Source organism: Fukomys damarensis, unplaced genomic scaffold (assembly GCF_012274545.1).
Source record: "Fukomys damarensis isolate Sample0158 unplaced genomic scaffold, DMR_v1.0_HiC HiC_scaffold_32, whole genome shotgun sequence".
Classification (NCBI taxonomy): domain Eukaryota; kingdom Metazoa; phylum Chordata; class Mammalia; order Rodentia; family Bathyergidae; genus Fukomys; species Fukomys damarensis.
In genome coordinates, this window is record NW_022900944.1 from 47562402 (window position 1) to 47590184 (window position 27783).

Below are 27783 nucleotides of genomic sequence, written 5' to 3' on the forward strand. Positions count from 1 at the left end.
TTTTTGGGAGTCTCACTATGCAGTGGAGACTGCTCTGGAACTCACTATGTAGGCCAGGCTGGTCTCAAACTCACAGTGATCCTCCTGCCTCAGCCTCCAGAGTGCTGGGATTTACAGGTGTGCGCCACCGTGCCTGGTTTAAAAAGGTACAGTTTTTAAAGAGTTGTTTTAGGTAGACATGGTGATCCATGCCTGTAATATGGATGTACTTTGCAAAGGAGACAAAGGCAGAAGGGTTGTAGGTTCAAGCCCAGCCTAGGCAACTTAGAAAATTAGTGAGACTATCTCAAAATGAAGGAGAGTGCTGGGATTTACAGGTGTGCGCCACCGTGCCTGGTTTAAAAAGGTACAGTTTTTAAAGAGTTGTTTTAGGTAGACATGGTGATCCATGCCTGTAATATGGATGTACTTTGCAAAGGAGACAAAGGCAGAAGGGTTGTAGGTTCAAGCCCAGCCTAGGCAACTTAGAAAATTAGTGAGACTATCTCAAAATGAAGGGAGGGGAGGAGAAAAGAAAAGGGGCTAGAGATGCATCTCAGTGAAAGGCCTGGGTTCCATCCCCAGCACCACACACACAAAAATGGTTTTTTCCTAGCATTTTTAGCAATGCTCTTAAATGACCACAACTCTAACATCAGAGGTGTGTCAACAGTTGGGGAATCTTTTGTATACTTTCTTCCCTATTCGGCAAGTATAAGAAGTAAAATTTCTTTTGAAAAATTTTAGTTATTTCAGTCCTTCTTCATAGTGAGTGTGGAAAAGCTGGTAAAATGCAGGCATTTCCCATGTATACAGTTACATACTAATTTTACATACAAAAATATTCTCTCATTTGCTTCCTACACACTGATTTGGCCTCCCCAGTAACGGGTAACTAGCAATTACAATTTCAGCAAAAACAAAGACCAGGCGGCTCAAATCCTCTGTGCAGCATACGGTGGAGTCACAGACCTGCGTCTCCCCGACCGACCGCAGGGCCGTCCCTGTCTGTGCGCAGCCAGAGTGGACAGGGCGCAGGACTGGGCGGGCATGGGTAACTCCCGACTCTCGGCTCTCTTGGAGAAGCACTTCCTTGCGTGGCTTTCTCATTGTTACATCACTCACAAAAGACAGCTGGCTCAAAGGACGATTAACTTCATTTTCATTAAGTGAGAGTTTCATGGACTAAAGGAAGGCTTTTTGGGGTTTTTTCTCTTTTTCTGATACTGGGGATTGAAGCCAAGGCCTCAGGCCTGCTGTCTGTGGATTTCACCAGAGCTACATCCCCAGACTCTTAAAACTGTAAAACAGAGTCTCACTAAATGACCTCAAACTTGCCATCTTCCTGTCTCAGCCTCCTGAGTAGCTGTGATTAAAAGGATGTGCCACTATACCTGGTTTCCTCAATTTTTAAAGAGCTTTGAGTCACGGATGACCACAAACCACATACACAAGGTATACAGCCCAATCTTCGACACCACGAAACCAGCCCTCTCCAAGACACCCAGAGGGCACCAGAGAGTGACCTCTGTGACTGCTGTCACCCGCCACCACCACCAGCCTTCTTTCGGGAGACCTCGGGCCAGCGTCCTATGGCTGCAGATTAGCCCTCATTTCCTAGGGATTTGTGCCAATGACCCGTCTGTCCGGACTTGTACAGTGAGCGCATTTGGGAAGCGGGTCCAGCAGAGGCCACTGCCCACTCCTTCCTAAGTCAGGGGTGGACCAAGAGCAGGCCTGTGTCCATCTTCCTAAGAACAGATGCATGGCCACTCTGGGTGCCACCAGAAAAGCCGCAGCGAATGTCCTGCATGGCTGATACCAGGGGTAGGTCTGCCAGGCACCCCAGAGCTTTATCTGAACTCCTCCACATGCGGGTTCTGCCACCAGCAGGGAGCAGACTCCAGCCTGGCAAGCAGCATCCTCTTATGGATGCTACGTGGTGCCTCCTCCCCAGTGCCCACCTGCTGCCCATACAGCTCTGGCATGCTGTCCACTGTCTCTGACCATGTGCACAGGCGACAACAGAACGCTGCAGGGCATGGGGCAGTGGCCAACAGTGGACACGCTCAGTAAGACTGGACAAAGACACTCTGACCACACACTGAGGACGCAGGGGAACTGGCCACATCCATGAAACCCGACACTAGGCACTGCCTTCCCAAAACTAAGGCCACACATCCCACCAGCTGTCATGCTGCCTTCTTTTTAAGTTATAATGAAATACTTAAAAACTAAGGGAGTTTTTTGCTGCTTGCATGCATTAACTACATTATATAGTCGACGTGTGACCCCGGATGGTCCCCTTCTCTCTCAGGATTCTCCAGGAAGCCGGGACACTGGGTGCAGGACTACTGCCGGCTGGCCCGTGTGCAGGGTGAGGCTTCCCATGCTCCCTCGAGCAGCTGGACGTCCACGCCACCAGCCTGGGAGTGAGACAAGCACATGGGGGGCCCAGCTCCGTGATCACTTTTCATGAGCTGGAACTGGGGGAGGTCAGCCAAACAGGAAACCAAGGAGGCTGGAGGTGCACGGCGCCCTCCTCTGCACACACCGCCCTCGCCCCTCCTGCACAGCCCGCAGTCTCCAACAATACAGACTCTGGGGCTGAGGTGAGACACAGAGACGAAGCTGCCACGCGGGTGGTACAGACACAGGGACACCATCGGTGCCCTACAAGTGCCACTCACGGAGAACAGAAGGAACGGTCACCAGAGGCCAGCTGCTTCTACTGTGGGTGGACGAGGCCTGCCCAGGACCGGCACCAGCAGCAGCACAGCCTGGGCCGTGGAGTTGGACCCCTAGAGCCAGGCTGCTCGAGTCCTTTGGGCGCCAGCTGGCAGCTGCAGCTGCTCCTCCCTTCCCCAGGGAAAGGCCGTGAGGCGCTTATCCGCGCCCCGACAGACTCCGGCTGACAATGCCCTGCTGCGTGCTGTTCACACTTGCCAGGATAACCCCCCCAGGGACGAGGGGGATCAGGACCCACCGTGACCGGACGGAAACACAGCCAACTCTACGGGGCTCTGTGCACAACATGCTCCCAAAATAGCTCTGCTGGATGCTGATGGTGACATCCCTCTAAGGAGGCAGGACGGTGAGGGGCAGATACAGAGGGGAAGGAGCGATGAGCAGCCGTGTCCGCAGCTGGTGCCTCCCAGGGCTGCACACAGCCTGCTGCCCCACAGATTCCCTCAGGGATTCTATGTGCCAAGGCTCCAGTGGACCCTACAGGAAGCCAGCAATGTCCAACCCCTGGGGCTCCCTCACAGTTAACCCTGCATGTGGGTGGCAATCAAATCTCATGACTGGCAGCTCCCCCAGCCCACCAGACAGGACCCTGGAGTGGGAAAAGTGCTTCAAGGTGTTGTAACCCAGCCACCGGCTGACAGGAACTGTCAGCTTCTCCCAGCATGGGCGCCAGACACTGCTCCTGGGCACACACCCGACAGTGCTGGGTCGGACAACACGATCAGTCAGTGGCCAGCACCGCACACAGTCGGCGATCAATCAACATGGCCCTAGTACAGCAGGACACGGTCAGCCAGAATGCTGCTCCCTGCCTCTCCTGCAGCTACATGGGACCGAGAATTAAATTCTGGCCAACAGAACCTGCTTTCTCTTATTTTTCAGGCTGCATCTTGCTGCCCAGGATGAAAATGCTGAGGACAGAGCCCTGGCCTCCCTCCGGGACCAAGAGGCTCAGGGAGGTTCACACAGCAGCTGGGGGGAGCCAGGATGTGAGCTCTGACAGGGCGCAGCTGCCACACAAGCCAGGCTGTGCCCAACGCACCGGAGTGGAGGGACGTGGACTGCACAGAGTCCCGTCTGAGCATCAGCACATCTCATTTCGTAAGAGTTGCATTAATCAGTGAGGGGCACCGCCTACCTACCGTGGAGGTGCAGGTCCCTTCAGAGACCTTTTCTGTGCCCAACTAGTAGTCCTCGTGGGCATCTGTGCTCCCCGGGTCGGCCTCACGCAGAGCGTTGCTATCTCGCCCCTCCCCAGACCATGAGGTTTACTGAGAATATCCACCCTGGCCCGGCCCCCAGAGTTCAGCCACTGTCCATGGGACAGTGTGACAGAGATGCACCTCAACCACCCCGCCTGCCCCGCCTGCAGCCAATGTGACCACTCTTCCTGGGAGAGGCCCGCCCAGCCCTGTGCTGGGTGCCAGACTGGGCACTGTGTCTCTTATTGCAGAGAAGGGGCCGCGGAGGCAGAAGGAAAGCAGCATCTTACCTCAAAGGAACATTCAACATTCCTGTCACTTTTTGTGTGTGACAATCCTTTCAGGTCTATCTTTTCAACACTCACTGTAAAAGTAAACAAACAGAAGCAAAATTACAAGAGAAAAGACAATTCACACACAACTCAGTGATTTCAAAGTGAGGCCTGTGACACCTGGGCCTGCCAAGGACCCTGTGCAGGGCGTCACTGGGACCAGAACCAGCAGAGGACAGCAGGGGCCATGCTGTGGGGCCACTTGGGGTGGGACTGGGAGGCCCAGGGCCAGGAGAGGAGGGCACAGGCTCAACACTGAGACCCCAGAGGAGCCAGGCCCTGCACAGCCATCAGGTGACCAACGGTCAGAGGAGGAGGGGTCCCCGCGCCCGCTGAGGCCTGGAGACCCTCTGCGCATGGCCCCTGTGTCCTGCTGCACGCTCGCCCTCCCACTGTGTGACGAGGCCACAGGAGACAGGCTGCCTCCCTCCTTGCCTGAAGCCTTCTCTGTCAGGACTGAGCCAAGGACAGGATCAGGATCGGATCAACATCCAGCCCCACACACAGCTCCACACAGCCGCTGCTTCACACTGGCATCTCCAGTGTGCAGAGACCCACAGCCACCGTCCTGGCCCTGACCAGCCAGTGGGAGAGCCCAGGATACCTTCCTCCACGTCTAGAGGCCTTGTCTGAGACTGGGTTCAGGGACACCTCAAAGCTGCGTGGACAAAAGATCTTGGGGGGATCCCAGAAACCCCTTACGGCCCTGACAAGCCCCGTGAATGGTTTCAGTTTTCAAACAATCCCAACCATGCCTGGAAACAACTGGTCTGTGGGCTGCCCAGCGCTGCAGCCAGCAGCCACTCGTAACCACCTACATTAAATTAATTAAAATGGAGTAAAGCTAAACGTCTGAGTCCTCGGTGCTAACCGCGGTCTGAGTCCCAATACCACACATGGTGGTGGCCACTTTGCCATCCGGCGCAGACCTGCTCATCTCGGCCCCTGGCAGGGCACTCCTGGGTCACGGCCACACCATGCGTCACCAGGTCACCACCACAGGCAGAGCTTGTGTGACATCACCCCACTCGCACTAGGCCCCAGATTCAGGACAGCCTGAGGTCGGTGTGCACCCTGGGAGACCGGGTCGGAAGCCTAAAACAGCCCTCAGCAGAAGGAGGATCTCCACAGGACAAGAAGAGTCGTTTCCCTTATGGCGAAACAACGCACTACACTGGGAGCTGTCACCACCTGCTGCTCTCTGAGGAGCTGCTCACCGCTCGGTTCGCCTCATCGGTGCAATGGTCAGCAAATAAGCAGCTTTTCTGTTTCTCCAACACCATGTTTTTAAAACCGTGCCCAGTGGCTCACTCCAACCCACAGCTCTTCCCTCCGGAAGCCACAGAAAGCACAGCATCCTCCCATCCTGCGGAGGTGCCCAGCACCTGCTCTGCTCCCTCAAGTCCCACGTGTGGACAAGACAGGAAAAACCCCTCTGGACCCGGGGAAGTGACAGAAAAGCAGACAGCATCATTCAGCTATTTTCAAATGAACGGCACCTTAGACGCCAGGCCAAGAGCTCAAGGCTGCCGCACAAAAGTGCCATGGGCTGCTGTGCCCACCAGCTCCGCCAGTGCCCCGTCTGGTCCTACGAGAGGCATGATGCTGGAGGCAGCGGGGCAGTGGGGTCTGTGCCTAGGGTGAAGAGCTGTTTACCCAGGCGTTCAACGCTGGAGCCGTGAAAGACTTACTATAGGGGCCACCTTCTCTGTCACCTGACTGGACAAAGTGGGGACCGAGAGGACAGGACCCAGAGCCAGCAAACTGCTAGCTGAGGGCTGGCTATGCAGGAATGGGTGTGTCCAGTTGGCAGGGCCACGCCCTCCCCGCCACACCCCACAGCCCTGCAGGGCGGACCCCCCCACACACACACAACACAACCCAGCCAGGGACAGCTGTGGCCCCTGCTGCCCCAGGGGGATCGGGCCCTGTGCAAGACTTCTAGGGCCCACAGGCCCACGCAGCAGCTTCAGAGGGCCCAAGCAGCGAGCGCCTGGGGACAGATAGTGAGAACACAGTTCTCATGTTTTATCATCCTTTCTAGTAAACTTAAGAATGTGAGGCTTCGGTCTTTATCGTAGACCTGAATCTTAGCATCACACGCAGCCAGCGAGCTCATGGGGCAGCACGGTCACGCCCCAGCGCACTCGGCTCTACCCCACTCAGCAGCACCTCACACGCCGTGAGACCCGGGTCGGACCTGAGGAAGACAGCTCCGGGCCAGGGACACCGCAGGCTGACTCAATAGTCAGGGGACACAGTCGCTCTGAAGACATAACAGTGCCACGTCTGTGTCTCCGAGTGCCTGCAGAGAGCGCTGGGCTCCAGGGAGCACTAGCTGTGGAGCCCAGGACATGGATTCCGTCACCATCTGCCACCGAGTCCCGCGGTCCACCCTGGCTGACCCGGAGCTCAGAGCAAGCGCTCTGTGGGCGTTTCCGGGCAGGGCCACTCCCCGCGCTGCCTCCGGGATCCGTCTCCCACTCACAGCAATTCTGCCCCATCAGCCACACTGTGTCCAGGTGTGGAAGAGCCGCAGCCCCTGGAAGGACGCGCCTGGGCTGCAGAGCACCGCCTGCGGGACGGCCCCTTCAGCAGGGAAGACTGCTCTCTACAGATGCAACTCAGCTTGAGTCCTGACAGCCCCGGTCTCGGCAGGACCTCCTGCAGGCAGGAAGCAGGATGCCTGACACCCCACTCACACCCGGCTCACCTCCGGGCTCACCCTAAATGAGAGCCTACCAGTGTTGCCAGTGCCCTCTCCCCTTCCTGGGTAAACCTGTTTCAGGAAACCCTGGCTGAATGTGAACACGGGTGCAGGGTGTCTTCCCCGGCCAGCCAGCAGCTGCACACCAGGACCGCGGGCGAGGCCGCACACTCCCCCACCGTCCTCCCAGAGGAGCACCCCAAGGAACTAACTAAAGCCTAATGGGGAGCCCCAGGGAGCCCAAAGCACTCAATGGGAGCAGGGGCAGGGAGGGCATGGGGTCCACATGGAGCCAGGCTCTGAATCCAACTGCACACAGGGGGCCTTGACATCGAGGCTCAGAGGCCCCTGAGCAGCACACAGAGAAGACAAAGGAATGGGAGCCCAAGCCACACAAGGCACCACCAGAGGCAGCCAGGCACACAGCCTGCTGAAGCCCAAAGGTCACACCCGCGTGGGTCTTCACATCCGAGGACCCAGCAGACCCCACTCGGCAGGACTGAAGGGCAGAGCTGCTGGACAAGGCCACCGAACAGCTCCTAGCAACAAGCACCACAGCCCTAAACCTGGAGGAGGCAAGACCTGGGAGGACCGGGGGCAGCAGGGGAGACAGAGGCGAGACAGAAGAAGCAGGGCCCCTGGCACAGACGCCACAGCCGGTGCGAGCTGCGGTGGAAGATGTGACCGGCCGTGGCAATGGGGTCTGCAGTCCCTGAGCCCTCAGCAGGACAGCCCGTGGGAACACTCAAGAGCTGCGGTGGCTGTGTGCAGCACAGACAGGCGCTCAGCGTACAGGGAGGGCACTGACATCTGGGGGATGGAGGGGAACACGGGCAGGAGGACAGCTGGGACTTCCAGTGTGAGCAACGAGGACAGCAGGGAGGCCAGGGCTGGGTGGGGTGGGCGGTGTCACAGAAAAGACGCAGTCACGGAAGTTGGCAGGGAGATCCAGGACCCAGCTCTGCAAGGCAGCCTGAGCAAGCCACATGTCACAGTCACCAGACCAACCAGAGAAGAGGGGCAATGACCACGCTGTCCTGGATGCTAGACGTGGACACCACCACCCACAGAAGCCACTTCCACCTGGACCTAGAAAGCAAAGCCACGGGCTGCAGGAGGGAGGGTCCAGTGAGTGGGGCCACAGCCCAGGGAGTGGCCAAGGATCTCTTCAAAGTCCCTCAGACACCGGTGAGGCCATGTCCCTCTTGAGACGGGCAGCGCATCTCCCACGCACGGATAAACTCTGGGACACGTTCTCGAGGCAGGCGCTGCTCACCTCCAGACACCAGAGAAGCATGCAGGCAGACAGGGAGGTGATGCACCCGGGCTCCCTCCTGCAGCTGCCTCATCAGTATGGGAGCAGCAGGGTCCCCAGAAGCCCGCAGTCCAGCTAGCCGAGGGACAGTAGGGCACTGTCCAGATGACCACCACGCCTCGTGGAGGCCACCCAAAGAATTGGGGGTCTGCCGCATGTAGACCGTGCTTCCTGTGCCGAGGAACACAATGAAACCCAGAGCGTACAGTCCACGGTGTAGGAGAGGACCCCCGGTCAGTCACAAAAACAAGAAAAGAGTCACAGGTGGAGAGGACGGAAGAGCAGGAGGAAAGACAATCACATGGCTGAAAATCACCAGGTCTGGTGAAAGACAAGAAGTGAAATAAATATAAAACAAGAAAAAAGATAAAACAAAAACAAACCATACACCCAGGGGCCCTGTAGTCCCTGTTCCAAAAGAACACGTAAAGCCCCGCAGAGGAAAACAGCACCTGGCAAACTCGTAGGTCAGAGGCCACAACCATGGGGACATGAGAGCTCATAGCCCAACACTGAAGCCACAGCTCCGCGATCAGCGAGAAGGAAGGCGAGCCACACAAAGATACCTTCAGCCACGCAGACACAAAAGACCACAGCCAGCGGCGCTGCGAGGGGCGAAACGCAGCAGGGGGTGCTTGAGGCCAGCACAGTCACACGGACACATGTCGTGGTCAGAGACCACTGCCTGGGCCGAGCGTCAGGTGAGGGCGGGTCAGAAGCATGCGACAGTGCACCTCTCCTCGCGCTGCCTTCACCCTGCCAACGTGGGGAGCTGCAGGGGTCAGAGGTCTAGCTCAGTGGCGCCAGCACCTGCCTGGCAAGCACTAGGTCCTGAGTTTGATCCCTGGTTCTGTTTTAGACAGGGTCTCTCTATGCAGTTCAGGCTTGCCTTGAATTCTCGGCAATCCTCCTGCCTCAGCCTACCATGTGCTGGGATTACAGGCGTGTGCCACGAGACCTGGTTTAAGATTCTTCCACTGTACTGAAGGAGTCTACATTGCCTCCAAAGGGAACCTGAAAGTAAAAGACGCACAGTGATCTCTGTGCCTCTCACCTGGGTGGCCAGAGGGAAGCTCTGCTGTCCCACAGCTGCTATATGACGAGCAGCTTTGTCCCTGTCTCCAGCACACACTCTTCAAGGAAACAGGCTGAGGAAGGCCACAAGCACATAACTGGCACACACGAGGCCCTGGGCCCGATCGCCAAAACCATAAAAATATAGAATAAAAATAATCAACAGCATAAACAACTTGTCTGATCCAGTGGTGTTCACTGCCAGTCTGTGAACTCCACTTTGTGCCTCAAAGCCCTCACTATAAAGTGCTGAATAAAAGCAGAAGGAGGGTGAGAAGCAGCAAGGCTTTCGGCAACACGGAGACGCCACTGTGCCCACGTCTGGCTCTCCACGTGGACCCGCAGGGCTCAGCCTTCAGGTGCCACGCAGCACCACACCACCGCAGCGCACAGAGCTCTCCCTCACCAGGTCCAAGGGCGCCCCCCTAGCTCACAGTGCGGTGTGCATCCAGATCCAGGGTGCGCCGGAGGTGGGCCCTTTGGGCAGAGGTGTCCTGAGACCCCCAACCTTTAGCACTGCCACTGGCGCCAGCGGGCACTCCGATCCTCCCCTTCCTGCCATGGCAGCCCATGCAGTCACTGCTCCTGAGCTTCAGAAGCTGGATCTGCACGACTGTCCTCAGTTACATCCCACGGCATCCAGGACTTGTGGTGCAATGTGCTTCCTGAGTGTCGCTGGATGCTGGGCACGTGGGCGCCTGCACTGCTGAGCTTCCATCCCCACCACTGCACGGGACTCTCACAGCGGACAACACGGGAAAAGCCACACTCCGCCCAAACACGGACACTCTGCCTTCTGGCTCCTCAGGACCCTCAGACCAGCACAGTTCTGAACTGGCCCTGGGTTTCAGTCCCAGCTTCCCTGTGCCTCAGTTCTCCAAACAGCGCCCTTCCTGTTGCCATCCACCGCAGCGTCCCGGTAAAGGCTGTGCAAGTGTGGAGGCTGGGCACGCCGAGCAGAGAGCAGCACAGACTCACTGCTGTGGCTGCCATGCTCCCGTCAGGGTGGGAAGGTCTGAGCACCTCCCATCCGCAGAGGCTCCCAAGGAAGCAAACAGAAATCAAAACAAGCCAGACACAGAAAGACACGGTGGAGACCCGAGAGGGATCAACCACAGCCCAGAGTGATTTCGGACTTTCTGCTGCACCATCAGAATGCTCAACAATGCAGGGAGAGGGTCAGTGAGAAGCATGAGGCCAGCGTCAGACATGGAGCCACGGAGTGGGCTCAGCACAGGGAAGTGCGGAGGGAGCCATAGGCTGTGTCCAGCTTGTGCCCTGCCACGGCAAGCATCAGAACCAGCTCACCAACTCCAGGCCACGGAATGGTGGGCATTCTGAAATCACACCAGAACAAAGCAACCCGAACGGCACCGACCATGGTGCCTCGAGGACCGCAGGGCCCAGGCTCTGGTGGCATTTCTCCTGGGACGCCATGCAGAAGGAGGAAGGGCAGCTCTTGGGGTGACACGGCTTCGTACATCAGAGGCCGAACCGCGACTGCATCCCCCTGGTGACCAGGAGGAAGAGACATCTGCAGGAGGAACGTGCAGCAGAGCAATGGTCTGAGGACGGTCACTGCTAGCACCTCACAGGGCTGTGAGGACCCAGAGCTCTCAGGCCACTGTGCGCCCATATGACAAACACGGCACGGTGTCGAGGAGCTGCAAGGTCCCTGAGCCACACCACATGTCACAGGCAGAGGACAGGATTTGACTTCAGAGACACAGCACTGACCACGCACCAGGGACATGATGCTGGGGACACAGGGCAGCAGAGGCGGGCAAACGACCAGGCAAGGAGCACAGATCTAACCTCCACAGTGACGAAGGGGATGAAGCCCAGCGAGCAGGACCAGGCAGCCCGGCAGAGGGACCTCATGACACACGGCCCGGTCAGGATGCCCCTCCCGTCACCCCACCACTGTACAGGTCCCAGGGAGTCTCTTGTCCATCTCAATTCTAAATTAATTCTCTGTCCAGATGGCCACAGGAGTCAGGCCTGGAGAGCTGTGAGGACCGATGGCCGAGGGTGACACACCACCTACCCCGGCTCCTCAGTGCCAGGAAGCCCGAGTCAGCCACCGACCCCAGATCTCACCACAGCGCGGGCCCTTGGCACACAGGCCATATGCCATGGCTGCTGGCACCAGGACAGTACAGACAGAAGCCTGCAAGACACGGCAGGCTCAGGGCGGTGCCACGCCAGGGTTGGCCTGGGGTGAGCGCTTACTCTGGTGCGGGGAGGGGAGGTATCTAACAACCCTTCTCCCTTAACAACACCAACACTGGATATTTTTTCTGCCAAGAAAAGCTCATGCAGCACTCGCAAAGCAGGACAGCAAGAGACACTACAAAGCTGAACGTGCCCGGTCTGCCGTCTCCCCGCCCAACCTCCAGGGCGCCCAGGACCCACCTTTGCCGTGCTTGCCCTGCGGTCTCTTGGGCTCCTCTGAGGGATGTGCAGATGTGCGCAGCGCCTTCTCCAGGCTATTGCCCACGCTGCTCACGGGGGGCTCCGCCCGGGGGGCCATCTGGGGAAATAGAACACACGCAACTTACTTCCATCGCCAGCACGGTGGTCTCAGCTATTCTCTGAAAGCACGCACGTGTACCTGCATTTCTGTGTCACATCTTTATGATGCGTGCGTATCGTTCGTACAGTTCACGGGTGTCACACTGGCGGCTTGGTACACGCACTTCCACCCCTCAGATCTCTCTCTGAAACGTGTGCTACTACTATAGTGAAGCAATCCCTGTGAAAGACACGGGTCCTCCATCTCCCCAACATGAAGAACAGCCAGGCAGCTGTAGCCACACACGGAGGCTGCTCCTCACCAGGAGCTCATCAGGCTGGAGAAGACTAGGCGCAGCCCACCAGCCCTGCCAAATCTCATTTTTCTATGCCTTCAAATCAATTAATTCCTCATAAAACTAATTACAAAGTAGGAACTAATGCTAAATCGTAGAGTAAATCAAAGTGCTCTAAAAGCAACCGTGGAGAACAGAACATAGCGAACAGGCCACAGTCTGAGGACGGTCTTCGGGGCGACGCGGCATCCATCTCCCGAGCATGCTCGTGGGGAGCCTGTCTGCAGGGGAGTGGTGCCCACTGCAGCGTGACACACAACACGGCGTCATTGCCACAGCTAAGGCCCCTGTGGTGAACAAGGACAAGTTCCCCAGGACGAAGCTTTCCACTGCACCCTGCGCGTGGCCGCCAGGCACAGGATGTGGGGATGCCGCAACCACCCCTTCTTGGCTAAAGGAGGACGGTCTGGGGAGAAGCAGAAGGCGCCAGGGCCTGGCCAGGTCCAGACACAGGCCCGTCCACACCCACCCTAAGGACTCAGAAGTTTTACCTCCACAGTGTCTGGACTTACAGAGAAAAATTAGCAATGCTTTACCTGTTCCAGTCTCACCCAAACATATTGCAAAAGCTATAAACGTTAGAGCAAGGTCTCAGAGAGGCACCACACTGCTCTTCCTTGGGGAGCGGCCTGGGAAGCAGCTCCCACGCTGGCTCGCCTGGGACGTAGCTGTCAGCACCTCTGACCCGCTTTGCACCTACCCGACACACTGGGTGGCAAGCGGTAGCCAGCCGGGCAGAGGGCAGCCTCAGGGTGAGAAGGCGCAGGAGGGAGGCAGAGGCAGAGACAGAAGGAAGCGGCGGGAGCTGCACCCCACAGGACTCCTCTCTGCAAAGCCCCTGCTGACGTGGGGTGAGAAGGCCTTCGCGTGTGGGTACCACCGCCAGGCTGGGTAACTTGGGGAGACAGGCCCTGACCACTCCAAACTCCTCCAGGAAAAGCCAATCCTTTGGATAATGTTACCAAGACATTCTCAAGAATGCTAACAGTTAAACTACTTACATTTATAATTTAACCAAATTAGGTGATTTCCCTTTCATTTATAAAAATTCCTTTAGGGCCAGGGAGTTAGCTCAGTGGTGCTGCCGCCTGCCTCACAAGTACAAGGTCTTGAGTTTGATTCCAGGCACCAAAAAATTTTTTTAAAAAAAGCTGCTTACATCATCCAACCGGCTACAGCGTGTCCAACCTGGGCCACAGGCAGCCCTAGAAAACGGTAATGCAGTCCCATAAGATCACACATTCTCCACACCACTGCCTAATTCCAGTACCCTTTCATGACCAGGCTGTTGGCACTGGAGCAAGGGCTGCTCAGGAGGTGGGAATGCTATGTAGGGACAGGCGCGGTTCATGGCTCACCCCACCTGCTGTGCCCACCACACGCAGCCCTGTAATCCCACGTGAATCAGACATCACACGTGTACTTGTGTGACCTGCGAGTAAAACACAGCAATCATCAATGAGCATACTTCAATGTATGCATGTATGTGTGTGTGCACCTTGAGGACAAGAGAGTACTGTTACTAAGTGAACACGTAAGTCCTCTTACTTAATTGTGAACCTCAGGCTGGCGGTGTTACTGTGTTTTAATGTTGTAATTAAACACGCAAAGGAAGCCTCGTTACTCATGTGCATGCACCATGTAGTGTGTTTTATCTGTGGCCCTAGACAGTGTGGCATAGCCTCGCGGGCCGGAATCTGGGCACCAACTCCTGGAGGGCTCCCCACCGAGCTGCTTTCCCATCCAGCAGGCGCAAGTGAGACACAGATGGTCAATGAAGCCCAGACTGTGGGCGCGACCCCGGGCTGCACATCAGCCTCACCGGCGCCCGCTTGCAACCCCCTGCCTCCTGAGAGTGGAATTCTCCATCCTGGCCTTAGAGAGAGGGGCTGTCTCGGCTAAAGCAGAAGTGGCTTGCTGTCAGTCCGAGGTGGCAATCCCTGCCCCACACACACACATGTGAGGGTAAGCAGGGCTTCCAGGGCGCCCCAACCACCTGGCCACCATGCACAGAATCCAACTCCCAACACAGGCTGAGGGGCCAGGGCAGAGGGACCCTGAGCGTGGCCCAGAGATGGGCTACCTCAATGGCATCAAGCCCACTTGCACATGGGACTGGGGCACAGCCTAGCCCTGGGGCTCACTCTGAGAGCTCTGCAGGAGCCACCTGATGTGTTTTGGTTGTCTGATTTCTGAGACAGGGTCTCACCACGGAGCCCAGGCTGGCTTTGTGCTCACAGCGATCCTCCTGCCTTGGCCACAGTGCTGGGACCACAGCGGGCACCCCCAGACCCAGTTGGCTGTGATTTGCCTGAGTGGCTCCCTGCAGCAGGGTGGCCCAAGGCTGGCCCAGGCGCTACGGGATCATGCTGCCCATTCCCAGCGGGAACGGCAGGAAGCACTTCCTGTGGATCAACAGGAAGAGCGGAGGGCTGCCCACGCACACACACTTGCACACACACACACACACACACACACACACACACCCCGCAGCTGACGTGAGAACAAGGAAGGAAATGCTTCACACTGTAAGCCCTGCAAGCGAAATGTTTTTTCCTCAGTATTCTTTCCCAAAGCATTTTATTCTGTTTTCCAACAATTCACTTTTTCCAACCCACCCTTTATCTTCCTTTGTTTACAATGAAAGCTGCCTTCACTTTCGTTTCCCAGAAATGCTGCTTTTGGGGTTATTTTTGGTGAGGTTAATTTGTCCACGTGACCCCAGCAGCTCAACTCAGATGCTCTCTGATTCATGCCGGCGAGGCGAGGAGCTGGACAGGCAGGACATGCGGCGGATGCCCGATGGGTCCCGTGTTGCCTTCCCTGCCTTGCAGGCCGCCACACCACAGGCTCAGTGCCCGGGGCTTCATTTCCCATTGACCAGCGTCCGCCGAGCCTGTCCCACCGCCTCCCCTACAGGTGGGCGGCGGGCCTGTCTGCCACTCTCAACACCAGCTGTGCCTGCTCAGGAGCCCTTGACGCCCCCCTCCCGCTACACACAACTGTCACCGCCTCAGAGGGGACGTCCGGGTACTCAGTGAGATGGGGACCTTCATTTTGGCCTCGTCTTGTTCACTGTATGTTCCCTGCCATTAGCCGGCCCTGCAGGGGACACCAACGAGTCTGTAAGATGTGTGAGTGTGTCACCAAAACTGAATGACATTCCAGAGAAGCCAACAGCAAGCACGGAAGGAGCATCACCCCCAGGGAAGCGGGGCAGCTTGCAGGTCCGCAGCAGGGCCTCAGCAGGGCCCGCCAGCCTCCTTCCCTCCCAACCTCCTCTGGGAAGGGACGGATGGTCCACGCACGGTGTTCACACACACTCGCACGCGCAACCAACACGAGTCCCACTGTGCACACGCTGTGTGGCGTGGGGCTTTTTTCTGATGCCTACAAACAGCTCCCCACCACCAGCTGCACCAGGTTCAAACCCCTGAACCTTATTTCCACAATTCTTCTAGACTTTTAGCCTAAGTTACACACAAAGTCTTATTTCCCATTCTTCTGCAGCTCAGCTAGGAGCATGTCTGTCTCCAAGGGAACAACAAGCCTTGTCTGGAGGCATCTGGGGTTGTAACAGTGTGAGGGTCCTGCCAGCATCCCACAGGGAAGCCAGGGATGCCAAAGCCGCCACGGGCCCAGGGCAGCCCAGCCAGGCGGCCCACGACCACCTGACAGGGCCAGGTACAGAGTCCAGGAGAGCCCCTCACCAGGCCACCATGGCGCCCCAAACTGGACCTGCACCCAGACATCCTGCTAGCCCTGCATCCTACAGCACAGACCCCAGCACGGCACCTTCCCAGTCCCAAGACAGTGCCCAGCAAGAGGTGGGGACAGCATCTCCGTGATGCAAGAGCAGGAAGCAACAGAACTGTACAGGCAAAGCCTGGCTGCGCCACGGCACACCTGAGCCATCTGTGCTGCAGATAAGGGGCAGGAAGGGACACGGCGTTCACCACGAGGCTCAGCTCTCAGATCGCTGCGGGACAGAACCAGAAGCACAGCCTTGTGACACGCAAAGGACCAGATTCTATCCCCAGACACCCAGACCCCATCCAGCTTGCTTTTGGGCAAGGCAGCCCTGCACGGCACTGTCCACAACTGCAAAGCGCCGGAAACTAGCACCATCCACATGAGGCCGGGTCAACACAACACACACCACACACGGCCCGGGCGGGCAGGTCTGGAGAGACGTGAAGGGGCCCAGGCCAGGGGTCGCTGTCAAGAGACTGCTAAGGCACAAGATGAAAAAGCCAGGAAAAGCTAGGTGCAGGGGCCGGGGATTTAGCTCAGTGGTTCCACTGCCTGCCTTGTAAGCGCAAGGTCCCAAGTTCAATCCCCGATACCACAAAAAAAAAGAAAAGCTAGGTGCAAACAGAGTGCCTGTGACGTGGGGGCACAGGGTGAGAGGGTCTGGAGGAGGCACGCACAGGAGACGCCAACATGGGGCCTCCCTTAGGGTCATCCCTATAGCTATCGCCCTGTGTAGTCAGTGTCCATCTGTGTGGCCTCTGCAGTGGCCGCTGTCTACATAGATCAAATTCCCTCCATTGCACTTCTCACCTTCTCCACAGTCAGGTGGCCAGCAGGGAGCAGAAGCAAGCGTCCTGCAGCCAGAGATGCAGGGATCCCCCTGCCCTAGACCAAGGGGGCTGCAGGGCTCGGATGGCCGCCCCAGGGCTTCCTCCACCTCTGCTGCGGATAGGAGTAGCAGCACCTACCACACAAGGCTTCCGAGAGTGTTAACTAGAGGCGCGTAAGGTACTTGCAGACCTGGAAAGCAGTCACGCTTGGAGAGCTGCTAACCGCTGCTGTCACTCCCAGGTGGCATTTGCTCGCAGTGTGGCTGGGGAGGCAGCTGCGTGAGCCCCAGCATGTCATGCATGCAGATGCTGGGGGAACCCACAGGGGCAGGGCTGCAGGCTCTCTCCCCACAGGTCCCTGCCACCCAGGAGCAGTGGGGGGCCTGGGCAAAGCTACACACAGCTGCCAGGCTCCAGTGCAGGAGGCTCACTCCTCCTCCAACAGCCTGTCCTGAGAACGGCCCTAGCCACTCAGGAGCCTGCACAGGAGGGCCAGCCTGGGTGACTCAGAAAGGCCCTGTCGCAAAATTAAAGCAAAGAACAAGCACTGGGGACATAGTTCAGTGGTAGGCAACCCTGGGTTTGACCCCCAGTACTGCAAACAAAACAAAACAAACAAAAAAGAAGAGGTTCATTATGACAAGCAATCAGCAAAGCCAGCATGTGGCAACTCAGACTATTTAGGGTTCCCAACTACAATTAAGCGAACCACGCTTTGGAGTCAGAGCTCAGAGGCCTCATCTCTTGACTACCAAGTGCCCACCAGGGTCTGAATCAGAACACTGAGTGCAGTCCAGGCCGTGTGCAAGGAGACACACCATACCATGTCTGCCCTTCTGGGCACTGAGCTGGAACCCGGGTCTCACACAGAGTGGCCAAGTGTCCACACAAAGCACTTTCCCAGCCCAACAGCCAGGTCAGAGCAGTGCAAGTAAATGTACACCTCTGGAGGGAGATTAATAGCTGAACATGTAAATAAGTTTACAAACACGTGGATAAATTATGCAGCCTTTCCAAAGTGATTTCAAAAAACAAAACAAAGGGCGCGGGAATGCTCACAGACCAGAGAGAAAGGGAGACAGAGCAGCAACTGTGCGTGACACCAGCAGGCGGAAAAGCATCAAAAGAAACCCCAGCACAACGCCGGCTAATGGCATTTATCTCCGGGGAAGGTTTTTTTTTGGGGGGGGGGCGTTCGAGACAGGGTCTTCCTTTGTAGTTCAAGCTGGTCTTGGACTATATGGCCCAGGCTGGCCTCAAACTGTGATCCTCCTGCCTCAGCCTCCCAAGCACTGGGATTATAGGCATGAGCCACCACGCCCGACTTTCCAGGCAACTTTAATTTTGTATTTTTGTTTTCCAATTTTTCTATAAAGAACAGTAACTGCTTTTAGAATCAGAAAACAAGCTAAAGATTAAGTATTAGCATGAAGACCTTCACACAAGCTAGGAAGGATCTGGAAAGCACAGCCGTTCAGGGTGCTGGGACTGGCCTCTGACACAACCTACAGGACTCTGCTCTGGGTGTGCAGGCTGGAAGGGCTGGGGCACAAAGGACAGGGGGCGGAGCCCACAGCGGCTCCAGCACACTCCCCAACACACACAGAGCCCAGCCCCAGACAGGAAGGGGCAGCATCTGTTAGAGACGTTTAAGTTGAGGTGAAAAAATAAAAAAAGAAACCATAAAATTAAAAAAGAAAACTGATTTGCAAGCATTTTACTAAAACAGTCATTATGTGTCTTAAAAACCAGAACAAGAAAATAGATAGTTTAATAGTGAAAGCTATTTGCTGACTTAGGCCAAGTGAAAGCCAACACTAACCGAAAAAGATTTTCCACGTAAAAGCATTCCTTTAACTGGTCCTTACCCTAGAACTCTTCCCACTAAAAAATAAGGGGAGGAAAAAGAAAAAGAAAGAGGAAACAATGAGTGCTCAGAATCTTCGCCAGGCCGGATGCGCCTGCACCGCAGGCTTCCCCCCAGCCACCTCGGGCAGCGGGCAGCGGGCAGCGCAGCCTCCTAGGAGCCCGGACTACAGCCCTCAGCCGTTCAGGGTGCTGGGACAGCGAGACCACAGCAGAGAAGGAAGTGCAACCACCTGGTCGGAGGCTGCCTCTGGGAGCGCTGGAATCAGAACTCAGGCCCCGCTTCAGTGAGTCCCGGAAGCCACATGGGTCTGCCCCGTACAGGGCAAGGCGCAGCCTGCAGGATGCCCACCTCCTGCCTCCACTCTGCCTACCGTGCTGCACAGGGCTCCTTCCCCTCCCTCCCTGTGGACCTGGGTTGGACCAGGCCCTATGGCACGCAGCTGCCGCACAGACAGACAAGCACCAGGAGGACTGGGAGTGGGGTCATGAGCTACAGGAAGGTGACAGCAGAGCTCCTGAGCAATGCTTGGTGGCTCCAAGGGACCAGGCCTTAGACCTCTCGACCCAGGCCCTCACCGGTGCCCACTCAGACGACACGGCCAGGAACAGCAGCTCTTACAAAGGGGCCTGTCACACAGCAGCTATCAACCACGCCACTAGGCTCACAGTCAGGACAGTCTCTTGCAGAGGTGAAAAACAACAAGCTGAGGGCCGGGTGGGGTGGCACAGGCCTGTAATCCCAGCACTTGGGAGGCTGAGGCAGGAGAATCACTCTGAGTTGGAGGCCAACCTGGGCTACACAGTGAGTTCAAGGCAGCCTGGACTGCACAGCGAGGCCCTGTCTCAAGTCAAAGCAAAACACAAAAACCCCAGCGAGTTGAACAGCACGAAGAGCCCCGTGTTCCCCCTGCTGGCTGCGCTCTCCCATCAGGACTGCTGTCTCTGCTCCAGCAAGTCCTGGTCTCATGGCAGGGCCCAGAGCACACAGCACCCAGGGGAGGCTGGCACACAAAGACCTGCTGTGCATGAGCTGAGACACAGGCGCAGGGGCGGTGCTGGCACAGAGTGTGCAAGGGCTCGGGGCACAGAGGACCACAGCCCAGCAGGATGGCAGGTCCAAGCAGCGCCCAGAGAGCTGGGCTGCGCGGGCAGGTGAGGGAGGCCACAGCACCAACACAGAGACGCTAAAGGGCAGGGAAGACTAGGGCCAGAGAACAGAGGGCAGCACAGACAAAGGTCAAGGCCAGAAGCGTGGCAAGCCAGATACCTACAAAGAGTTAGGCACCGATATTTCTGGATGACTGTATCAAAACAAAGTGAACCTGGATTCCCAGCACTCTGGGAGGCTGAGACAGGAGGATTGCAAGTTAGAGCCCAGCCTTGAAAAGTTAAGATTTAGCAGGATCCTGTCTCAAAGTAAACGTTTTAAAAAATGAAAAATTGAAACGGAGGGGTGAGCTGAGGGTATTATTTCAGTGTGACGGTCCTGGGTCCGATCCCCAGTACAGAGAAGCTATAAGGTGTTTCTGGCAGACTTTAAACAGTGACGCACGCTGGCTTCACCAAGGGGGCATACTCTCCATACAACTGTGTGTGACTCGAGGAAGGGGGTCTGCTGGGTCCTATGAAACCACTCCCATCAAGGCCCGATCCCCGGGCAGATTGCCCCAAATCTAAATCTGACTACAAACACACAGCCCACTAGTGACCATCATGTCTGTGCTGTGGGAGGCAGGGACAGGGTTTGAGAGCACCCAGGAAAGGATAGCTTCTGGGCATAGTGTGGTATGCGCAAGCCTGTGTCTGCACGTGTGTGACAGAGTGGGTCCAAGTGGCAGAGGAAGGCAGTGGAGCCGAACAGCTCATCCCTGCACCACTGGGCCATGCCAGGACCCCCCTGCCACCCAGGTACCACCTGCTATCCAGAACGAAACCGAGCACTTTCCTCAGGCCCTGCCACAGGGAAGCCAGGGATGCTGCGAGGGATGCATGGGGATGACCCACAGGAACACGCTCCGGCCCTAAAGGCTCACCCAACAGACGTGGGCAGACACACCGCAGGCCCGGAAGCAAACCCAAGCTCAGGCGGGCACGCAATCGAAGACAGTCTCCGATCTGGGAGGGCACAATGGATCATTCAACAGATGGCACTGGGACAAGTGGACTGTCATCTGGAAAACATCAAACTAGCTTTGTACCTTACACCAAATCAACTCCAGATGACCTGTTCAATGTAAAAGAAGAAACCACACAGGCCACAGACCAGGAGATGCTGCAGGGGAATGTCTTTGGAATGTGTGTTGCATTATGCACGCTGAACATGCACAGAACATGCGTGTGTGTTATACATATACCACGTATAACGATTCCTAAGTGTGCCCAAACCCAGAAATCATGCCAAGAAAAGACTGATAAAGGTGACATTAAAAAAACAGTACACTGAGCCTGGCGTGATGGTGCACGCCTGTAATCCAAGCACTCGGGAGGCTGAGGCAGAAGGATCACTGTGAGTTTGAGACCAGCCTGGGCTACGTAGTAAGTTCCAGGGCAGTCTCACTATGTAGTGAGACTCTGTCTCAAAAAACCGAAAAACACTACACTGCAAAGTTGAAAGACTTTAAAAACCATAAAGCAGGTACTCCCAATTCCCTTGGAACGGAAACAGCTTCTAAACATGAAGGAAAGAAGAGTTCAGCAGGGACAGTGGGGTACATAAGAACTCACCCACCACCACCGAAGTGGCCCCAAAGAAGCTCCCACATGGCTCCTGAGGCCTTGAGGCGGGGTCTCTGGCCAAGCGCCGGGCACACAGTCAGGACAAAGTGACAGCCAGAGCAAGGGGACCAAGTTTGCTCCCTGATTTCCGTTCCAACGTCATCCGCAGGTACTCAGTCAAATTGGAAAGGTCACTTCTACTTCTATAGACTGTGACACGCAGATGTCGTGCTTGTGTTGTGTAAAGGACAGCACACTGTTCACAGCGTAAAATGGGAGTACAGTGGCCATCAACATGACCAACTCCACCAGACACCAGGGACAGCACAGCACAGCACAGCACAGGTGGGACAATCCTAGCACAGCGACAAAGCCCCAGCAGCCCTCGACAGGCGGACGGACGCACTGCAGGGTGACCCTGTCTCCCCTGTGGAAGTACCCAGCCTCTGGGAAGTGCTGCGGAGCTGTGACCTGCAGGGCGAGCTCAATGGCAGGTGAGAGGTGAGGGCCTTGTTTTTAAGTGAAACATCAAATTCCCTACAGGAGATAAGAACGGGACACCACTGGACCCCTCAAGTGCTGCGCCCGCTCCCTGGCTGCTGTGGGGCAGGGGCACTTTTTATCTTTTTACTAGAGAGTATTTCAATCGAAGAGGTTGGAGGCCACAGGGAGGTACAGGAGGCAGGGAAAGCACGTGGTGAGTACCACAGGGGTGGGGCCCCTCTCAGATCGCATGGCCGCCATGAGACAAGTGAAAGCAGAGAGATCCTGGTTGTATCTTCATCTACAAGCCATCTAAAGGAACCTGCTGTGAATGCACACCCGCGCGTGTAGGGAAACATGGGCAAGGCACAGCAACCTCACCGGACACGGGGCAGGGAAGGGGCTCTGAGGCGGGCAGGACCAGAGCGTGAGGCATAAGAGAAGCCTGTCTACCAGGTGCGGTGCCAGCTACGCGGAGGCAAGTTTGAGGCCAACCTGGGAAACTCAGCACGATCCTGCCTCAAAATAAAGAATAAAAAGGGCATCTGCACGGGCAGATGCTGTAGCTCAGGGGTAGAGCTCCTTGGGTTCCAACCCCAGCACCAAAAATAATTTTTTTTAAAAAAGGAGAAGGAAGAGGAGGAGGAGGAGGAGCTGGCTGAGGTGGACAGTGCTACAGCAAAGGCTCTGCTTTGTTTAAAAAGCCAATTAGAGAACCACGAACATGTTTCTGGGCCGAGGAGAAAAACAGTGGCAGCCAAAGATCTGCCAGGGGGAGGAGGAAGACAGGAAATAGCAGGGTTCAGACCCCTGACCTCAGTCTCTGAGGAAGCAGCACAGGCCCAAATGGAAGTCAAGGACAGGCATCCAGGCCTGAGAAGACGTCCAGGGGCTGGGGATTTCCCCAAAAGCCTGAGAAGTACCTGCCTAAGACCCAGAGCAGCCCGGCTCGCTACCTGGTCAGGTAGCCCAGAGCTGTCAGAACAGATTACAGCAAAGATACTCCCTTTCCTGTGCCCTCTCCTCCTTTTAACTACAGGCCTTCTGACTCAGAGCAGCGCAGAAACTGACCGCAGCACGCCCACTTCATCAGCTCTGGACTGCCTCCTGGCTTCAGCTAGGTGAGTTCCGGTGCCAAGGGTCACACATCTCTAGATCTGAGGAGTTCCAGCCTGCGTGAGTGGCTGCAGTCCAAGCCCAGCCCCTCCAGCAGCCAGGGGGCTCCCTGCCCACCCGGCCGCCAGCCCGAGGGGTCTTTTTCTCAGATCTGGTCTGAGATCTGAGATCACCAGCCCACCAGGGGACTCAAGCAGGTCTCAAGCAGGAATCAGCCGTCGCGTCAGTGTCTCCATCGTGCCAGGCCCATGCACAACCCATGCACTGGCCCGGGACCTTCCGGCAGGCTCCTTTTGCAGCTGTAAGGCTTGAGGAAATCTGCTGGAAAACCACGTATTCCCAGGGAAAGCAAATGGGCAAGACAATGCCTCAACAGTCAGTGGGCACCCTGCTCCTGTGGGGTGCACAGCTCCACTGTCTGCCACACCCCAACACCACACAGACACCCAGGTCCCCAGAGCACAATTCGTGGCGGGAGTCAGGGCCTTCACTCAGTGTAGGGCACACAACAGCGACCGGAGTGCCACTCTGGAGTGCCTGGCGAGGCCCCTGCCAGCCCCTACAGCTGCACGAGGATGCCGGGTGCCTGTGCCAGCATGGCCAACGGTGCCCTCGGACAGCCACCACAGCATGCAGGCCATGTGGCCCAGGCGATCTCCGTCAGGTAGCTGTCAGCTGGAATGGGCGGGGTTGAGGGAGAAGCCAGGCAGTGCCCTCAACCACAGGGCAGACATGTTTCACCTCTGATCTGTACACCTGGGGCAGGAGAGGCTGCCCCTTGGCACCTGTGTGTTAGCAGCTACACTCCACCCGGCACATGCTAGAGGCCACCGGGTCACACGCTCCGGGCAGACCACCAGACGCACTTCCCAGCAGCACTGCAGAAACCACATCAGCACCCTGGAGAAACAGCCTGGATGTGCAGGCACAACCCCGTCCTGTGCTCAGGAGGCTGAGGCAGGAGGCATGCAGGATCTGGGCCAGCCTGGGCAACTGATAAAAAAAAAACTGTGAATGTAGCTCAGCAGTAAGTGCTTGCTGAGTATGCACAAGGCCCTGGTTCAAGCCCCCGTATCACCAAAAATTAAAAAAAAAAAAAAAAAGGAAACCCATGAAGCAATTCTGCTGTTCCCTGCACTGGGCTGCTCAGACAACTGCCCAAGGTCCGCATCTGCACGGCAGGCCGGGGGATGGTCGTCTCCCTCGGGACAGCCACAAGGACGGTCCACTGACTGCTCGGTGCAAGGGAGCACACCAAGAACAGCCAGAGTCTGTGCAGTCAGTGGGCACCCCGCTCCCACGAGAGACTGCCGAGAGACTGCGCACAGTCCACTCTGAAAAATGACCAGCAATGAGAACCCAGAGGTAGAGGGCAGGGGACAGGCACTGGGCAAGGAAAACAGGCACCTATCACAGGTGAGGCAAGTGGTCTAAATGTAAACACCCAACTCTGGTGACACGGAAACCCCTGGACAGCGCGCTTTAAACGGCAGCCGCATGCTATGTGTTTTCTACTTCACAGAGCAAGGCACCGCCCACGGATACAGGTCTCACTCCTGTTTCGGAAAGCACGGCATGCCACTTCTCTGGACTGAGCATCACAGCACCATGCTGACCACCAACCTTGCAAGTGTATTTTCCTTGTGGAAAAAAATGCGACTATATAACACTCCCCACATTTCTAAACTTCTGGAAGTCCGCAGAACAATAAGGATTTCTAGAGTAAAAACAGGGTTTGGAGAAATGACTGCAAATAAGAGGTCTTTCAGAAAACAGAATTAAAAAGTGAAGATGTGAACAGGACAGTCTAAGAAGCACCCTGCATCTTTAGAAGAAACACTCTGTAAGGTCAGAGTTCAAGACAAAGCAGTGTGAGCTGTCCAAAGGACAGCCTTTCCAGGTCACGCCCAGTGGCAGGCGGCAGGCTGGAGGGCTCACCAGAGTCAGGCCTTGACCTTAGGGCTGTAAGGCACAGACGCACCAGAACGGTGACTGTGACCGATGCCACCTCAGTGGGGACAGAAGATCAAACCCTGGCCACTCCCTACCAGGGCCGCATCACTGAGGGTGCGGCCGAGACTTTCCAGATCTCCAAAACAGCGAGCCTGGCCAGGCCCAGGCAACAACTCAAACAGTGGCACAGAAAACATGAACCCCACTGCCAAGCACAGCGGTCACCCCATACAATGCACCTCTGTAAAAGTAAATTCTGTAAATCGGCGCAGCCCAGGAAGAGGAGCAGATGGGGACACCTGCCTGGCTTTCCACCTTCTGTAAAGCATCCTCCAATTGCAGCAGGAGACCCCAGGAGGCGGGCACTGTGGTCAGGCTCGAACGCTGGTGGGTGCTGTGCCCAGGGCTTGCCTGGGTGGGGAGGAGGCAGAAACAGGCACCAGCACCCTATCAAACGGACCTCTGCCAGACAGGAAGCCTCTCTGCTAGGACACTTCCGCTCCAGATTCCCCCGCTGCCCTACCGAACGAACCACCACCTGCATGAGGTGAGGCTCTGCACCCCAAGAGCATCCCCTTGATGACAGTGCACAGCCAGGGGCACAGCCAGGATGCTGCACCGAGGCAGACCCCAGTGAGCTGGCCAGCGGGTCCGGGATCCCAGGAAGGTGACAGTGTCCTGGCACCCAGGGGCCAACAATGCTTACTGCCAACAAGGACATTTCCTGGCCCTGTGTCTTCTATTCATAGCGGGACAGCACACATCTAGGACTCTAGGATCAGAACTGAACTGACAGAAAAGGCTATAGCCTCAGAGGGAAATCACCAAAAAGATAAAGCAGCAATAAAAACCAACCTACATACCACAACCACTTCTTAAGAGGAAGGCATCGTGAAGGAAAAAGCCACAGCCCAGGGTTCAAAGAAAGCCGAAAATTTTTTAAAGAAAAGACACCCAACTCAACCACTAGCTATGCAGTTTTCTCAGTCACTCCATGGATGAAAAGTTGGCCCGAGTTTTCACTTCAAAGAGCTCAGAGACAAGGCGGAGAGGCGCCTAGAGGACGACTTTGCCGAGAAACCCGGGCTGTGATCTACGAGACACGACCGAGGTCAGAGAAGCCTGCTCCATCGCTGCAGAATATGCTGGCCGCTCCAGGGGCCATGACCACTCCGAGGGACACAGCCCTGAAGCGTCCGGGACAAAGCCCGCAGCCGAGAGGGCTAGCGCGACGCCCCTGCTGCTCAAGTGTGCAGGCTGGCGGCGACAGATAAACCGCCGCCCTCCAGCCCCGCACCGACCGACAGATGCGGTGGGCGCCACACCCGACGGGGTCTCTTTCCCCCAGGGAGCCGCCTGCTAATAGTAACTGCTGCTGGGCCAGGCACGGAGGCTGCCGGACCCCTTCCGCTGAATGGCAGCCTGGCTCCTGAGACATACGGACACACAGCGTGCACACAGCGCTCCCGTATACACACGTACGCACATACGCACACGCGTACGCGCGCACATCCTACTCGGAGCAGGCACGCGCGCGCCGGGCGACACCTGAGCGGGCAGCGGCGGCCACCAAGGCCAGAGCCTTCCCCGCCCCACCTCGCGGGCTTTGGGCACAGCCCAACTCTCTTTCTGAGCAATAAACAGCAGATTTGGAAAAACCAAGGCAACACAATGTTTAACTGTTATCTGTCATCCAAGAGCCCGATTACCGGGACAAAGGCCTTATCATCCTTCCAGCTGAGAACAGGGTACACAAAGGGGCCCCGACCTCTGACCGAAGACGCCTCCCCCGCGCGGCCCGGGAAGGCAGCTCAGGGCTCGGGACAGGAGCGTGTGTGTAGACTCGGGCATGGGCCGTGGAGGGAAATTCGAGGTAGGAGCCTGGTGCGACCAGGGTGGAGACCTCTGGGTGGTGTTAGGACGCGGGTTCAGAACGGTGGCCTGAAGCTCGGGTGCAGACTTGAGGTTCTGTGTGCGGATATGGGGTGCAGACGTGGGGTGCAGCGTGGCTCGGAGCCCAGATCTGGGCGTTATGGGTGTGAGTCTGGGGTGCGGTGGAGGCTTGGGTGTATATACGGCCCTAGATGCTGACTAGGAAGGTTCTCGTAAAGGTCAGCACGCAAGCAAGGGAAGTAGCGCTGGCCTGGGCACAGATTTGGGAGTTCCAGGTGCTGGCCTGTGATGGAGGCTTGGGGTGCAGCCGGGGTGGGGGCTGGAATGAGGGGTGCAGTAACGCGCGCCCGCCCTCCCCTCCTCCGCACGACTGGCACACACGAGCGTGCACCCACCTTGTGGCAGGCCGGGCAGGTGGGTCCGGGAGCACCCTTGCCCCCGGGGCCCCCGCCGCCACCGCTCAGGCTGCTCTGGATCTGCGTGAGCTCCTGGCGCAGCACCTGCTTCTGGTGGAAGCTGAAGGCCGGGTGGTTGGAGGCCATGGTAAAGAGCAGCAGGAACTCATCGCCTGTGCGGCCCTCGTTGAGCTGCAGCCCGTAGTTGTGGATGATGGAGTCGATGTGCGTGAGCGTGCGGTAGAGCACGCCCGCCGCCTCGCGCTGCTCCGAGCCCAGCAGCGCCAGCGACACCAGCAGCTTGCTGCGCACCACCTCGTCCGTCAGGTTGGTGAGGCTGCCCAGGTCGGCCGGGTTGTTGGCCTTGATCTCCGAGTCGCGCAGCGAGTGGTAGTCCTTGCGCGCCAGGTCCTCGAGGCACGAGCCGAGGAAGCGCAGCTCCAGCGGGATGCACAGGTCCAGCAGGCCGCACAGGAACTCCACGCGCTGCGGCGACGGCAGCTCCGAGAACCAGCGGTACACGCCGTCCCTCTGCAGCGGGCAGCGCTT

General features: G+C 57.0%; 1 protein-coding gene across 1 annotated transcript in view; it reads right to left on the reverse strand.

Annotated features, from left to right (window-relative positions):
* Window positions 1-27777, reverse strand: part of Zcchc14 (zinc finger CCHC-type containing 14) — a 40062-nt gene extending 12285 nt beyond the window's left edge. The window contains exons 1-3 of the mRNA XM_033757916.1: window positions 27235-27777; window positions 11773-11890; window positions 4220-4293 (exon numbers count right to left, since the gene is read on the reverse strand). Of these exons, the coding sequence (XP_033613807.1) occupies window positions 4220-4293; window positions 11773-11890; window positions 27235-27381 (339 nt within the window). The 5' untranslated portion in view covers window positions 27382-27777. The remainder of the gene's footprint in view (window positions 1-4219; window positions 4294-11772; window positions 11891-27234) is intronic.
* Window positions 27778-27783: the final 6 nt, after the last annotated feature.